Below are 15,354 nucleotides of genomic sequence, written 5' to 3' on the forward strand. Positions count from 1 at the left end.
TGGCATCGGAAAAGGGCCCCATCCCTGACCGGGGAACCTGCCCCCCGCCCCGTGCGGCAGCGTGGGTGGGGACACAGGACCTCCTGCTGCCTCTGGTTTGAACTGGGGCTGTAGGATGGGGAGGGTGCAGGGCAGCGGCTGGCGGCTCAGGGCAACCTCCGTTCCCATCTTTCTTCTTTGGGAATCCTGGGGGGTCCCCAGTCTGCACCCGGGGGGGCAGCGGTGTGACGTGGGGCTCCCTGTGCGCAGGCCCCAGTGGGACAGAGACCACAGCACTCGCTCTGCAAATCAGACACCTTTTATTTTTTTATTTCCCCCCCCCCCCCCCCCCCTTTAAAAGTCAGTTACCAAACCACGGAGTACTTTATTCCTACGGACGGGCTGGTCTGTCTCTACCACGCTACGGGACAGCCCAGCCCCAGCTTTACAAACCCCCAGGCCCAGACACCAGTGGTGCTGCTGCCAGTCCCCACCCGGCTCCTCCCGGCATCACCGTGGCTGGCTCTGGGGTGCAAATCCCATCACCCCCCATCTTCCCCCCCCCCTCCCCGTGGGAGCAGTGCTGCGCCGGGAGCGGGCAGTGCGGCTGCTCTGAGTCTCCATCTCTGATTGACACTTCCCCAATCTCACCTCTCCAACACTTTCCCAATGTCCTCTCACAAACAATCAAGGTGGAAAAGCATCTCCTCGGGTCTCTCCCCAAAACCCGCTGGGGGTTGAAGGGGACACGACGTGGCACCGCTGGGGCCTCCCCTCGGCCCTTCGCCCAGAGCTGGGCTTCTTCCTTAAACCTAACTCATCCCAGGACCCTCACACTTCCGAGACCAAACCCAAACCACATCCTAACACCCTAAAATCAGCACGATGGAGCAGCCTCCTGCCTGCAGGCACCAGCAGCTTGGATACGCACGGGAGGGCTCTCGCACCCTGACCCCAAGACATGGGGTGCACCCTTTCTCTGGGGGGGGGGGGGGGTCACCCACCCCAGCAGCGGGCTCCCAGGGCTGGCCCTGCACCCGATTAGTGGCCTCTGGGGGGTGCTGGGTGGGCAGTGGGTGCTGGGGTGTGGGAAAAGGCACCTGTGGAGGGAGGCAGTGGTGGCTTCACCCTGTGGGGACACGGCGGCGGGGCTGCTGTCCCCAAAATCAGGGCTGGGCTGGGTGCAGCGTGGCCTGGAGAGACCCGGCCCGTGGCAGCGCGGCGGCAACCTGGCACCCACCGTGAACGGGGGTCAGTGACAGCAGCCTCGTGTCCGGGTGTTCACAGCCCTGCACCGTGCCCGGGGCGGGGGGCTCCAGCTGTGCAACTCCCCGGGGGTGTTTCTGCCGTGGAGCATCTCGTGGGGAACGCTGGCTGGGTGGGAACCTCCCCAGAGTGAGTCAAACCAGCGCCATCCCCATCCAACGTGCCCTGGCCTTCAGCAGGGCTGTCTGCCAGCTCCTCGTCCTCCGGAGCTGCCTGCCAGGGGCTGGGAAAAGGACCCGTCTGCTGTGGGAAGGCTGGGGCTGGTGTGGGGCTGCCTGCGGCCGCCTGGCCCACGGAAGGGATGTAGTGACAAACGCGAGTTGTGCGAGAGAGAGCTGCCCGCGCCGGGACCCCGTGCAGCACCCTGGCTGTGCCAGCAGGGACGGGACAGCGGGAAGGCAGTGTGAGCTGGCGCAGAGTGAGGGCAGGGGCTGGCCGGGTCAAATCCTGCGTGGCAGCCCCGTACGGGGTGGGGGGAGCTGCTCCGTGGGGTGGCGACAGCGAAGGGACTTGCCTCCCAGCCTGGGCCCCCAACCCCAGCACGGGCTGGTGGATGGAGCTGCTGGCACTGCCTGCCAGCCAGCTGCCACCTGCCGCAGTCCCACTAAGAGGGGACCCTGCTGGGTCCCAGGGAGGTGTCCAGCTCTGGTTCAAGTAGTTCATCTTCGGAGAAGCTGATGTGCAAGCAGGTATCGTCCGCGGGGGAGAAGGGCAGCGTGCTGTCCGTGGGGCCGGCCAGGGCGGCCAAGTCCTTGGCTGTGGCCTCGCTGGCGGCCAGGTCGCGGATGCTGGCCAGGGGGGACACGTGCCCGCTCTCCCCAGTCCAGTCCTTGCCCAGAGCGCGCTGGCAGGTCCCGGCAGGGACGGGCTCCGTGCTGGAGGCAGCGCTCCGTGCAGGAGTCCTTGCCTCGGGGTCCAAGAGGGTGAGCGAGCTGGCGGCGATGCTGGTGAGGCTGGAGACGCCAGGGCTGGGCAGGCTCATGTGGGCAGCGCTCTCGAGCTTCACCTCCGCTTCCAGGCTCGGGGAGGTTTTGCTCGACCTTTTGCGTAGGATGGGCGGTGGCGGGTTGAGCTTGGGAATGGGCTGCTGCCGCCTGGGAAGCGAGAGCAGAGAGAGGAGGTGACGGGCAAGTACTTACCTGCACGGGGGGGCTTGGGCTGGCTGCCCCAGGCCCTCCAAAAGACCTTTGCTGGGTCCAAACAGCACAACCCATCGCCTACAAATGGAGCTGGGCTGAAGCGACACGGCAACGGCCGTTTTGCGGCAGGGGGACAGGAGCAGGGCAGGCAGCGACCCCCACGGGGGGACGCGGTGGGTCCCTTGCCCTGGCTGCTTGCACCTGAGTGGGCGCGCAGCCCCTGGGCTACCTGTCCTTGTTCTAGAGCGCCCAGAACACAGCCCTTCCTCCCCAGCCCCTGCTGCCGCGAGGCCTCCGAAACGTGGCCGGGGCGGCAGCGGGGAGCGGGAGGGTCTGCTCAGGGTGTTCCTGAGCTCCAGCCGGCGGGAGACAAGAGGTGGCACGTCCTACCTGTCCTCGTCCCCTCTGTCCATGTCGTCCGCCTTCTGCCGGCCGCTCCCGTTGGGCAGAGCGACTTCGCTGACCTCGGAGCCCTCCACGCGCCGGCTGAGCCCGTCCTGCCCCTCCAGCACAGCCAGGCACTCGTCCCCGTCCTTGCTGCCGTAGCGGCGGCCGCCCCTCTCCAGGCTGACGAGGTTGAGGTAGGAGTCGCCGGGGCCCAGGGCTGGCAGCGAGCCGGGGGCCACGGGGCTGCCCAGGATGCTGGCGGGGGTGGAGGTGGAGGGCAGGTGGACGTCCAGGCTGTAATGGTTCTTCAGGTTCAGGGAGAGGGACTGAGCCAGGGACAGGCTTTGCAAGGAGCGGTCAGCTGGCAAGAAGAGGGACGAAGGGCGCGTGAGGAGTTGGGGGACCCCCAACCCAGCTGCTCCCCTGGATCCCGAGGGGCGCGGAGATGCTCCAAAGCCTCCCAGAGCCTGCTGGGATGCTACTGGGGGCGCCCCAGCTGGTCCTGGGGACCACGACGGGTGCAGAGATGCTCTGAAGGGAGGGTGCTGGGAGCACTGCAACTGCTTCCCAGGACCCCGGAGGGTGCAGGGATGCTCCAAAGCCCCACCAGAACCTGGCAGGCTGGTGCTAGGAGCATCCCAGCCGCTCCCTGGGACTGCAAGGGATGTTAGAGATGCTCCAAATCCGCCCCCCCTCCCCGAGCCTATTGGGATGCTACTGGGAGCGCCCCAATTGCTTCCCAGGACCCCAAGGGGTGCGGAGATGCTCCGAAACCCCCACAGGGCCTGCTGGAATGGCGCTGGGAGCATCCCAGCGGCTCCCTGGGACTGTGAGGGGTACAGGGATGGTCTGGAGGGATGGTGCTGGGAGCACCCCAGCACCCAAACAACCCCCGCCCCGGGGTGAGGCGGGGTGTGGAGGAGCCACTGCCCCTCGGCTTCCCCCCGGCGCGGGGGCCTCTGCGCTCACCCGGCTGCCGGTGCTGCTCCCGGGCTTCCAGCACCGTCAGCTGCCGCACCAGCAGGGAGACGTGTTGCAGCAGGTCACGGTTGGTCAGCAGGAGCTGCCGCACCCGGGCCTGCGCTTCGATCCGCGCCGCCGTTTCGGCCGCCAGTTGGTCCTTCAGCAGCTGCACCTGGGGGGGGACCGATGGGGGGGATCGATGGGGGGGGGACAGGATGGGGTGATGGAGGAGGATGGGGTGATGTGGGACATGGGGCGATGTGGGATGGGGAGATGGAGGAATGGGGCGATGGGGGGGATGGGGTGATGCAGGGGGACAGGGCGATGCAGGAGATGGGGTGATGGGGGGGACGGGGAGATGCAGGACAGGGTGATGTGGGATGGAGTGATGGGGGAGATGAGGCGATGGGGGAATGGGGAGATAGGGGAGATGCAGTGGGGGGACGGGGTGATGTGGGACAGGGTGAAGGGGGAAATGAGGAGATGGAGGAATGGGGAGATAGGGGAGATGCAGTGGGGGGACGGGGTGATGTGGGACAGGGTGAAGGGGGAAATGAGGAGATGGAGGAATGGGGAGATAGGGGAGATGATGTGATGGGGGGACAGAGCGATGTGGGATGGGGCAATAGGGGATGGGGCGATGTGGGGGGGCAGGGCGATGCAGGACATGGGGTGATGGGGGGGACAGGGCGATGTGGGATGGAGTGATGGGGGAGACGAGGCAGTGGGGGAATGGGGAGATAGGGGAGATGCGATGGGGTGATGTGGGACAGGGGGATGGGGGAGATGAGACGGGGGAATGGGGAGATAAGGGAGGTGATGAGATGTGGGATGGGGCGATGTGATGGGGGGACAGGGCAATGCGGGATGGGGTGATGGGGGACACGGGGAGATAGGGGAGATGATGTGATGGGGGGGCGAGGTGATGGAGCAATGGGGGACACACGAGGTGATGGAGCGATGGGGGGGGGACACGAGGTGATGGAGCAATGGGGGGACACGAGGTGATGGAGCGATTGGGGGGGACACAAGGTGATGGAGCGATGGGGGGGGACACGAGGTGATGGAGCGATGGGAGGGGGACACGAGGTGATGGAGTGATGGGGGGGACACGAGGTGATGGAGCGATGGGGGGGGGACGGGAGCGGCCGCCCCGGGCTCAGCGGCCCTCGAGCGCCCCCTGCCGGCCCCGCCGCGCCCCCCCGCTCCGGTCCAGCGGCGGGAGGCGGCTGCATCGGGAGGGGGACGGGGGGGGGGGCGGGATAGGAACTGTGACTGTTCCCCCCCCCCCCCCCCCCCCAGGTAACATAAAACGAGTTGGGGAGGCGCCCAGCCAGGTGGGGCACCGGGCTGCCGGCTGCGATGCCGGTTTGGGGGGGACGAGGCACGGGGGAGGGGACGGGTGCTGGTGGCCCTGCGGGAGCGGCCCGGGGTTACGTGTGCGGCCGGCTCCGCGCCTGGGGCAGCCGAGCCGTGCTGCGAGCCGTGCTGCGAGCCGTGCTGCCAGTGACTAACGCTGCGAGCCGTGCTGCGAGCCCCCCCCCCCCCCCCCGCACCGCTCCCACCCCGGCACGGGGCTCCTGCCCCCCCCCGGGGCCAGCCCGGCCGGGGGGACGCGTACCTGGGCCACGGCCACCTGCGTCTGCTGCTGCTGCTGGAGGAGCTGCTGCTGGAGCAGCTGGAGGCAGTGCTGGGAGGCCAGCGGGGTGATGGAGGCCGGGGAGCAGGGGCTGCTGGGGCTGAGGAGCTGCTGGGAGCTGGCTGGGTGGAGGGAGCAGTTCTCGGCATCCTGGGGGCAAAGAGAGGGGAAGGGTGAGCAGCCCGACCAGCTCAGGGTGGGATGTGGATGGTGGTTCCCCACGGCGCTGGGCCCAGTTCCCCACTGGCACCGTGCGACTGTTGAGGGGGGGGGCAGCCCTGGGCTGGGTGTCAGGCTCTGCATGTCTCGTGGGACCCCCCGGGAGAGCGTGTTTTGGGGCGACTCTGCATTGCTTGTGCCTGGCTGTAGCTCCAAACAGGGAGGGCGAGTCCCCGGAGAGGGGATGGCAGGGAGTGACCCAAATACCCCACTACCTTCTCCAGGAGGAGGCTGCCCAGGCTGGGCAGTTTCTTGCTGCCTGAAGCGTTCACCAGTGGCAGCAGCAGCAGTCCAGCGTCAGGGCCACCGTCTGCAGGGGTCCTGGCCCTTGGGGACACCCCATGTGTGAAGGGCGGTGCACGCACTCACCGATTTCAGAGCAGCTCCTGACCCAGCCATGAGCCCCCCCCCCCCCCCCGAGCCCCGGGGGCTGCCGGTTCAGCCCAGGGTGGGCGAGCTGGCAGCCACCTCACGTGCCCTGGGGACCGGGTGCTAGTCCCGCACGTGGCTCCCCTGGCCCTCTGTAGCACCTGGGGGGGGGGGGTGCTCAGCACACAGCCCAGAGCCGGGCAGCGTGTGTCCCCCCCACCCCCGGGCAGCCAGCCTCCCACCCTGGCAGTGGGGGGATGTTTTAGGATGGTTCCCCTTGCAGGGCTGCCTTTCCTCTGCCCTGCCCGGGCAGCTCCAGCACCCCGAAGGAAAGCCCTGCCTTTCCAGCCACGGAAATGAATCCCACCGAGCGCTTTTCACCGCAGCTGTTTTCGGCCAGGCCCTGCAAGCGATGCGATTGTGTGAGATGAAGCGATGCCATTCAGGCCGCCGGGAAGCGCTCACAGAGGAGCTCTGCAGAGCAGCTATTCATTACGGCGAAACCGCCGCCCGCGTCCTGGGTGCCTGCGCTGTCGGGGGATGCTGCTCCCTGGATCTGGGGGGCGAGGGGAGCTGGTGGTGGTGGTGGTGGTGGGGGGGTTGCTGCTGGGGCAGGCAGATGAGCGACCGCTGCAGAGCGGCACAAAAATCCACCCTGCGCGGCGGGGAAATGGTCGCCTGGCCAGAGATGCCTCCTCTTAGTTTCCAAGCTGTTACGTGGAGGCTGCTGCAGCAGCGGGGTCCTGCCCCGCTTCTCTTTTTCGGGCTGGGTGACCGCTCCAGCAGAGCCCCTCCGTGCTGTGCTCTGCCCTGCCCGCACCGGCGGGCTCTCCCGGGCTGCGTTTGAAGCCAGCTCAGCCATGCGCCGCGGCCCCGCACCCAGCTCTCCCCTCTCCCCCTGCCCCAGCACACAGCTTAGCTGCGGGTAAACTGGGTGCTGAGCACCCTGTCCTGCCACGGGGGCCGCAAGAGCAGGGAGCCCAGGAATGGGGCGGGGGGGGGTGGTGGTGTCTGCAATGGGGTCTCTGTGAAAGCCCCTCCAAACCAAGCTGTGATACAGTGACCCTGAGCAGAGGGACCCCAGCAGTGGCAGAGCACGTGGACTGTCCCCCCCGTTACCTGGCAGTTCTTATCCTTTGAGGCTGGCCCAGGTTTCAGCGTGCCGAGGTCCCCCCTGGCAGCGGGCAGCTCTCCGGGTCCCCTCTCGGACACACAGACGCTGTCAGAGTCGATGCCAACCTCGTCTGCATCTGTGATCTTGGAGCCCTTTATCTGATGAACTTCAAACGAGATGGATAAATAAACCCAAGCCCACCCCCCCACCCCCGCCACTGCGGGATCGCCAGCTCAGGGACAAGGCCAGGGCTTGATTCACGTCTCGGCGTGCTGCGGAGGGGCAGGAGGAGGGGGCTGGTGCCTGTTGGGCAAGGGGGGCTCAGCCTCTGCCTCCCTGGTGCCCAGGGCGAGTGGGCAGGCAGGGCGGATTCCCTGTGCCCCCCCCACCTGGAGGGTCCCGAAGCTCTCACTGTCACAAGAGCTGGCCCACAAAGGCCATGCCGCCTCGCAGTCCCCCACCCCAAAGCGTCCCCGGTGCCACTGCTGAGGGAGGGGGTGCGCCCACGGTCCCCAGGGAGGGGGCTGCGTGTCACCTTCCAACGCCTGCTCCTCGGCCGACTTGTCGCTGGCGCCGTCCGCCTGCCCGTCGGCGTTCTGCAGGGCGTGCTGCAGGCTCAGCTTGTGGCACACCTCGAAGGCCTGTCCCACCGTGCGCACCACCCGCATCGCCTGGCTCTGCCGAGCAAACCCCGGGGGCGGCCGCTCAGCCCCGCTGCCGCATCGCCCAGGGGACAACCGGGAGCCTTCCCCCCCCCCCCAACCCCCCGCTGCCACCTCTGCCTGCCGGAGCTGACACACGGCACGCCCCCCCCCGGCCCCCCACTCGTGGAACTGGGTGCTCTTATCTCCACCTGCCCTGCGCTGCTCTTCCCCGGGCTGGGCAGGAGGGGACAGGCACCAGGCACGGTTTTTGGGGGGACATCCAGCACTGGCGCTGCCTCGGGTCTCTCCCCGGGGATCTCCACCCTCGGACCCAGCAGTGGTTTCACCCCCTGCACGGGGAGGCGCGAGGTCCCTCGGAGACCCCTCACCCAGGGATGACCCAGTCGTAGCCCTGGGAGCATCCTACCTTCTTCTTCGATTTGAAGACGTTGCACCTGAAGGAGTTGTTAGCGCCGTCCCTTGCGATGTAACTAAATATTTTCAGGTCTTGTGAGTCGTGCGACACGTAGAAGATTCTAGGGGGGGAGAGAGACAAAGGGAATTAAACCCCAAGAGGAGTCTCTGCTCCCGACAACCTCGGTGGCTCCCGTGTGTCCCCAGGACAGGCTGGCTCACAGCACCCAGGGCTGAAGGAACGAGGCAGTGCTGGTGCACGGCCCCTCCTGCAATTTTCAAGGCAGGAGGTGACAGATGTAGAGTGTTTCTGGCTTGCTGGAAAACCTTCTGCTTTCTAAAGTAGGCAAAAGGTTTTTAAAGATGCTGTGGGAAAGCTAAAGAAAAAAACTATAGTATTGGAAAGCATGTGGCTATTTTTAGCCCCAGCAATTAATCCCTGCCCGGGCTGCAGCGCGGCACAGCACACGTCCTGCCCGCCTCGGTGCTGCCAGCCCGGGGACCCACCGTGGGCAGGTGGCACAGCACAAAAGCCAGTGTCCCCTAGATGCCTCTCGCAGGGATGCTGAACACACTCGGAGGATTTCTCTCTCTCCTCTTCAGACTCTTTCTCTTCCCTGTGCTGCAAAACCATTTTTAAAGACCTTTTTATATGTTTGATTTAACTGGGTAAAAACGTGACAAGCGTGTTCGGTTCTGAATAGAGGAGAAACCAAAGGGATCCTTGAAATGTTTTTTTTTTTTTCCTTTATTCTTTTCTGTCATTGGAATTTTTTCGCGTTGACCTTGCAATGGGAGCAATTATTGCTGATGTACCACATCTCGTAATAACCTTTAAAGCACGCCAGAAGTGAGAGGTAGGCACGGATAGGGCGTCAGCACGCCCTCCGCTCCTTATCTCCTCACCAAGGGCTCTGATGACCCAGAAAACCAGCGCTGGTGATCCCAGCCCTTGGGGCTGTGGGCTTCGCACTCGCCCGCGGTACGCTTACTCCCTTGGCAGTTCTGACAGCCTGGAGCAACCTCTGCTTTTACCCGTGTCTGCAGGCTACGCACCATTGCTGGGGGTGCCTCCGAGAAAGCCCTGATGGCTCCTGAGGCCGTGGGTTTACATGCGGCGCAAACCTCTGGGTGAGGCCTGTGCTCTCCAAAACGGTTTGAGATCCCACAGAAAGTCAAAGCTACCTTACCATGTCCTGTACGGGTTAATTCCCTGCAAGCACTTACACCTTGGAGTAAGGCCCTTCTTCAGAAGCACACGGTGAGCCATGCTCTGAAGGACAACCGCGGGAAGCCTGTCTTCAGAGTCGGAACCCGGGAGTAATTTGGGTTGAAGGGGGACATCTAGTCTAACCCTGTGTTCAAAGCAGAGCCAGCTTCAAAGCTAGATCAGTCCATCTCACTCTCAAAAGTGCATGAAAAGGATCCCCCATGGGTGGTGGTTTTGCAGCCTCGTTAATTTTTCATGGTCCTTTGGAAATCCAGCCATGGTGGAGGTAACTCAGCAAGCGGGAGGGTGGATACGCACCGCTCAGGACTGACTAGACCTCGCTGGTGTAAATCCCCTGCCGCGTACCTGTACACGGGATCGTGCATCACCACCATCTTACTCTCATCCCAGGTCCACTCCTTTCTCTGTAAGCAGAGAAACAAAATTAGAGTGAGTCAGGTAAAAATGAAACTCCACCACGCTCGTGGGTTTGGAGAATGGTGCGTTTGTCCCAAGCCAAAGTCCAGGCTACAGTTTGACTGTATGAGCAATGGCTCTTTCATCGGTATCTTGAGTAAAAATAGATTTATCCAATCATTTATCACATCTGGTCATCTGATCACAGCCCTCAGGGCTGAAAATGGCCCCTAAGATTAATTTACAGCATCAAACATGCAGAAGAGTATCACGTTCTGGGGAAGAAGACTGAGCTAGGGCTTAGGAGATCTGGATCGAGCTGCTGGCTCGGCTCGGTGGGAAGCACAGCCTGGGTGAAGAGCTGAGGGGCGCTCGGCCCAGGCAGCACGGAAAAAGCCTACGGGTATTAACAAGAAAATGAAACTCTATTTCCTGAAAGCTTGACATTTTTTGATAGAAAAAAAAAAACAACAACTCTTCCCACAGTGTAATTTTCCCACTCTTTTTTCAGCAAGGTTTTGTTAGTAGTTTGATGAAAAATTGAGTGTTTTCTTGTGAAAGTTCTGGGTGTTTTTTAAGAAAAGGCCAGTTTTGGTAGAAGTGCGGCTATCCTGCGCAGCAGCAATATCCAGACATGGTCAAAGCCAACATCCCAGGTGCTCTGGCCCCGAGTGCCCCAGCTGGGCTGGAGAAGTCTCACCTTCTGCTTCTTGCGCAGAATCACCTTCACCCCATCCACGGACACTATAATGCTCACTTTCTTCTTCTTAATGTTCTTGGCTTTGAATTCATACTGATGGGAAGAAAAACACAGGTTAGAAGAGAGGTAGTATTGGGGGCTACTTGGGCCAGTGTGTGGTATTAGTGTTTTACATGAAAATGACAGTTCTATGTTTAATCCCAACTGCTGAGGGAAGTGGGAATTTGTTTTATCCTAAGAAAACCCACGTTGGGAAGGACCTGCTGCCGTAGCTGGGATGCCGGGCAGGATCCTGCCTTTGTCAGGAGCGTCCCTTGGGAGAGGACAAGAGGAGCTTGATCCTCTGGACTACATCCAGAGACTGTTAATTCGGATCCGGGAAGAACTTTCCTGATGCGTTGGCCATGCCTCACCCAGCAGGACTCTGCACCAGAGGCTGGATGGGGAGATGGGACTTGCAGCAAAAACCAAGCAGTGATTTATGGCATCGCCAGTGCCCTTGTATGTCAGCACTGCAGTGCGTGGGGAATATAAAATCACTCGTGAATTGCAGGGAGGGCCAGATGGGTGGCAGTAATGTAATTATACCTCAGTCATTTGCATAATCACATTAACCTCAGTGGGCTCGGTATCTCTGGAGAAAAACCCAGCTCCTCAGCTGCAGGTGTCTGCAGCTTGAACTCACCTCCATTTGTGTGAAAAATTAAACTGCCGGCTTTTAAATGTTGCTTTTGCTGACAGCTAGCAGCATGGCAGAGCCCTTCCACGCTGCAGACCTGTGTTTATAGCACTGATCCTTACTGGCCCCATTTTAGGCACTATTTTTGGCTTCCAAATACAGCATTTTGATACCCCGTGTATTTCACAGTCCCGATCTGAAATCCAGCTTTCCTGGGCCAGTTCCTCAACTTAAATCAGCACATCCACTACTGGCAGTGCAGCTATTGAAAAATAAATCCTTTGGATTAGCTCAATGCACGGTTACCACAGCTGGAAAGCAGAGGTTACAAATCCCTTCTTTTAATAACCTAACAGGTGCTGTAATGGAGCTGGGACTCGGCAGAGGGGACATCACGGGGACACCACTGCGGATGTGTGCGAGCGTGGCCGAGCCTCTCCCCGCCCTGCCCCTGCTCTGCCCTCGCTCCCCGACGGCTCCTGGCTCTCTCCACGTGCTCTTGGGTATCGACTACCAGAACACAGGCTGTGCAGGGCTCTGGCTTTATCTGCCATCGGTCTGTCAAATCGGAAGCCGCTTGCAAGCTTTCCCTGCTAAGGGGCCAGGGTGATGCAGCCCCCCTCTGCGGTGTCCCGGCCCCCTCCGAGGACAGCCAGCCACCTCGCTGGCGAGCACCGTGCCACCCCGAGCCTTCCCGGGCACGCCGTGCCTGGCTGACGGGGACTGGGGGTGCCTCTGCCCCACCGCCAGCCTCCCCCCATCTCCGGGGACGCCTCTCGCCACATCGCGCCGGAGAATCAACGCAGCCGGCGTGATCCGTAGCCACGGAGGACAAGGCGATGCCGAGCGGCGGAGCGCAGCCTGAAGCCTACCTACACTGTGTAATTAGACATGTAATTAGAAATCTTATCTCTTTATACAGTCGGCGGGGCTGCAGGTAGCAACTGCGATGTTAAGGGAGTCCAGGCACCTCTTTCAGGAGCCTGAAGTTGGAGGACTCTGTGTGTGGCACCCAAGCACCGCAGAGGAGATACGCATCTTTCCAGCTCCTCAGCACCCGCTGTAAGCCACGCCAGCCTTACAGGCAAAAAATTGGGTGGCTTTCATGTTTATCAGGCTTTTGATGCTGCTCACTGAATTCGTAATACTCTGCAAGGTTTATGGTATCAGACAGATCCCAGATTAAACCATAGCCTTTTGATCTCCCCATGAATTATTACTCTGAGACAAGCTCTTTAAAAATCTATCTATAGCACCATTGTGTGTGAAGCCAGAGCTAAATTTGCTGTACGCGTTTTTTATTTATAGGGAGGAGTGAAATGATGAGTGAGGTGGCGAGGGCCTCCTGCAGACTGGGGGGACCCACGGGAGATGCACACATCCGTGGGGCCGGGGCCAGGCAGCCGGGCTCAGCACCCGGGAGGGCTTCTCCCTCCCTCCCTCCGCCCGCGCAGCCCCCGGGTGCCCCGGCACCCCCAGCCTCGCCGGGTGCTCCCCGCTCCGCCGGGCTGCAGCTTCCCCCTCCCCTACGCTCAGCACTGCCAAACTGTTTCTCCTTGTCTGCTTGCATGAATGTCAATAAAACCGGGATAGATTGTTCTGCCCGCTAAAGAGCTATTTATCTTTCTTTATACACAAATGGCTGGGAAAATACTAGCTGAGCTTTCCAAGAAAGAGAGCGCAATACAGTGTATTTTCCCCTTGTAGCAACAGGGGTGCAATTACATTCAAACAAGGCTCTTTACTCAAAGGCTTTAAGCAAAGTCCAAGTCTGGATTTTGCAGAGATGCTTTTTCTTTCTCTCTCGGACAGAAATGAACAATCGGGAGCAGCACCAGCGCGGCTCCGGGTGCTGCCAGGAGTGATGGCAAGTCTCTGCAAACCCAGGGGACTCCAGTCAGCGACCGCCCCGCACCGTCCCAGCCTGACTTCGGGACAGGTACAGGGCTTCGGCCCCGAGCAGAGCCATCCAGCCGGTGCTGAGCCGCCGAGCCATGCTGGGATGGCCGGGGCTGGGGGGAGGCACACGGGGCAGGCGGGAGCAGAGCTCGGAGCCTCTCCCCTGCCCCAGCGGCACGCATGCCCCACACACGGCGCCTGAAGCAGTTTTCCACCCTCGCAATCTGCAGGCAGCATCCTCAGGCTCTGCTCAGGATGTGACCCTCTGCCACAGCAGCGTCAGCGGGGCAGGAGGCCGGTGAGTTTGCCTGCCCTGCTCGCCCCGTGCAGCTCGTGGCGGCTGCAGCTTGTGCCGTGGGGCTGCACCCTCGTCCTCGCACCTGCGCACGGCCGAGGCGCGCTCCCCACCGCCGAGCTGCCAGCGTCCCAGCCACGGGCAGAATTAGCTTGGCCTGGAAACAGTTCAAACTCACCGGGCCTCAAAATCCTTTCTGAAGGGTGAAAACCCTCAAGCAGCAGGAGCCGTAGGATGGCCTGGCCCCGACTCAGCGTGCGGAGCAGCTGGGCGAGAGCACCGTGCTCCCGAGAGCCGGGCTGGGCGAAAGCCCCGCCAGCCCACGCCGCACCAGCTTGGATTGGACTCTCTCTCCATCTCTACACAGAAGAGGCAGATGGGATACAGCTTCGGGCTTTTAATTGCTTCCTATCAAGCAGGAATCAGTATTTTAATTAACTGTGATTTATATAAGGACAAAAAGGCACATGTGAAAATGCACTCTGAGATAGCAGACTTTATCTCTTATAAAAATGTTCACACATAAACCAACATCCATCTGAGCACTAGGCTCCTGGCTGACCTGGCACTGTCGTCAGAGAGCAAAGTCTAGTCACTGATTTTTTGTTTTCTTACTATTGAATTGATGTGATTTTATTTTTTTTTTTTTTCAGAATTTGTCAAGGTTACTGACAAATCCAAACCCACACAGCAGTGCTCATCTTCTCTGCTGCCTCCTGAGATTCAATCGTTATTTTCCTGCTGCTTGTGCTATCCTATGGGGGAAAGCTTTCCGGATGTTAAAGGATCTGGAGTTGCTCTTACAAGTGGCGATTCGGCAGGCGAGCCTGGAAGCTTTCTTAGCTACGGAGACAAGATGGGACATTTTATAAAAACATGCAGGTCAAAAAAGGGCAATGCATCTCATTTAATTTAGCAGCTTCATTAATTCTATTTCTGATGTGTCTGACCTAGAACACTTTCCATTTCTGCTTTTAAATCCCCATGTTCGAGTCCTTGCCTTTTATATGGTCCTACACACTGTTGGTATGTAATATTAACTTACCCAAGAGCGAAAGACTGTATGACTAGAAATGTTAATGGTGCCGTGTAATGCATATTTCATCTGATAATTCCACCCAAGCAGATATAAATTACACATGCAGTTACCAGCTTCCATCTGCTGATGAAAGAGATGGGCTAATGCACATTGGAAATCATATGCAGTTTCCAGCACTAAGAACAACTTGCATGAATAGAGTTATTCAAGGAAGCAATTCTTAATGTGATTAATTACTGAAGGTATCAGGGCCTTCATTATGCAAATGAAAACTGTCATAAAATAGTTTGCAAGTCCTAGAGGCAGCCTCTGTTTCCAAAAAACGCATCTTCCCCATTAACAAAGCGCAGAAGGACTACACTTGAGAGAGCAGGCAGAGCCAGGACATGCTCCCTGCCATGGTTCGGACGGTGTTTGCTGCTGCGCAGCCCAGGTGGTATTAAGGGAAATCAAAGCAGAGGCTCTCCAGGATTTTGAAATAGGAGTACCTCAGCACTCCTAATTGCTGCTGGGTATATACTTTGTTTGCATGCCCAAAGGAAGATGCCACGGGCTTGGAAATGGATGACTTCTTCCTGCAGCTGGAGATTCTCCAGCCAGCCCATAGCCTCCCCTCGCCCCGGCCCGGCCTGGCAGGCTGCAGGATCTATGTGTCCATAAACAACCCCACGACAATAAGCACTCCCAGCCCCTTCCCCAACCTCGCCTGCCAGGCGGACACAGGGAGCATGGCAATGAGGAGGGGGGAGATCTGCCCGGCTCTGCCCCCCGACCGACCGGCACCCCGGCAGGACCCGCCGGTCCCTGCCCGCGCTCCCGGGCTGGCACCCGCATCCTCCCCTCCCGCACCACACCAGCGCCGGGTTAGGAATGAAAGCCCTGCCGAACCCAAGCATTTCAAGCTCAGGAACGTTACTGGTTTCAAACCGAACTGACCCACCCAGCACGAGGACACGGCGTTATCTCGACTGTTGTTTGAATT

The 15,354-nt window shown here is 60.5% G+C and overlaps 1 protein-coding gene across 1 annotated transcript in view; it reads right to left on the reverse strand.

Annotated features, from left to right (window-relative positions):
- Positions 1 to 284: 284 nt before the first annotated feature.
- The window catches only part of LOC116964829 (carboxyl-terminal PDZ ligand of neuronal nitric oxide synthase protein-like), a 38,311-nt gene continuing 23,241 nt past the window's right edge, over positions 285 to 15,354 (reverse strand). The window contains exons 3-11 of the mRNA XM_042786963.1: positions 10,461 to 10,553; positions 9,710 to 9,768; positions 8,147 to 8,255; positions 7,611 to 7,752; positions 7,081 to 7,241; positions 5,356 to 5,523; positions 3,741 to 3,906; positions 2,775 to 3,132; positions 285 to 2,339 (exon numbers count right to left, since the gene is read on the reverse strand). Of these exons, the coding sequence (XP_042642897.1) occupies positions 1,850 to 2,339; positions 2,775 to 3,132; positions 3,741 to 3,906; positions 5,356 to 5,523; positions 7,081 to 7,241; positions 7,611 to 7,752; positions 8,147 to 8,255; positions 9,710 to 9,768; positions 10,461 to 10,553 (1,746 nt within the window). The 3' untranslated portion in view covers positions 285 to 1,849. The remainder of the gene's footprint in view (positions 2,340 to 2,774; positions 3,133 to 3,740; positions 3,907 to 5,355; positions 5,524 to 7,080; positions 7,242 to 7,610; positions 7,753 to 8,146; positions 8,256 to 9,709; positions 9,769 to 10,460; positions 10,554 to 15,354) is intronic.

The sequence above is a fragment of the Tyto alba genome, unplaced genomic scaffold (assembly GCF_018691265.1).
Source record: "Tyto alba isolate M040663 unplaced genomic scaffold, T.alba_DEE_v4.0 Super-Scaffold_11, whole genome shotgun sequence".
NCBI classification, from domain to species: Eukaryota; Metazoa; Chordata; class Aves; order Strigiformes; family Tytonidae; genus Tyto; species Tyto alba.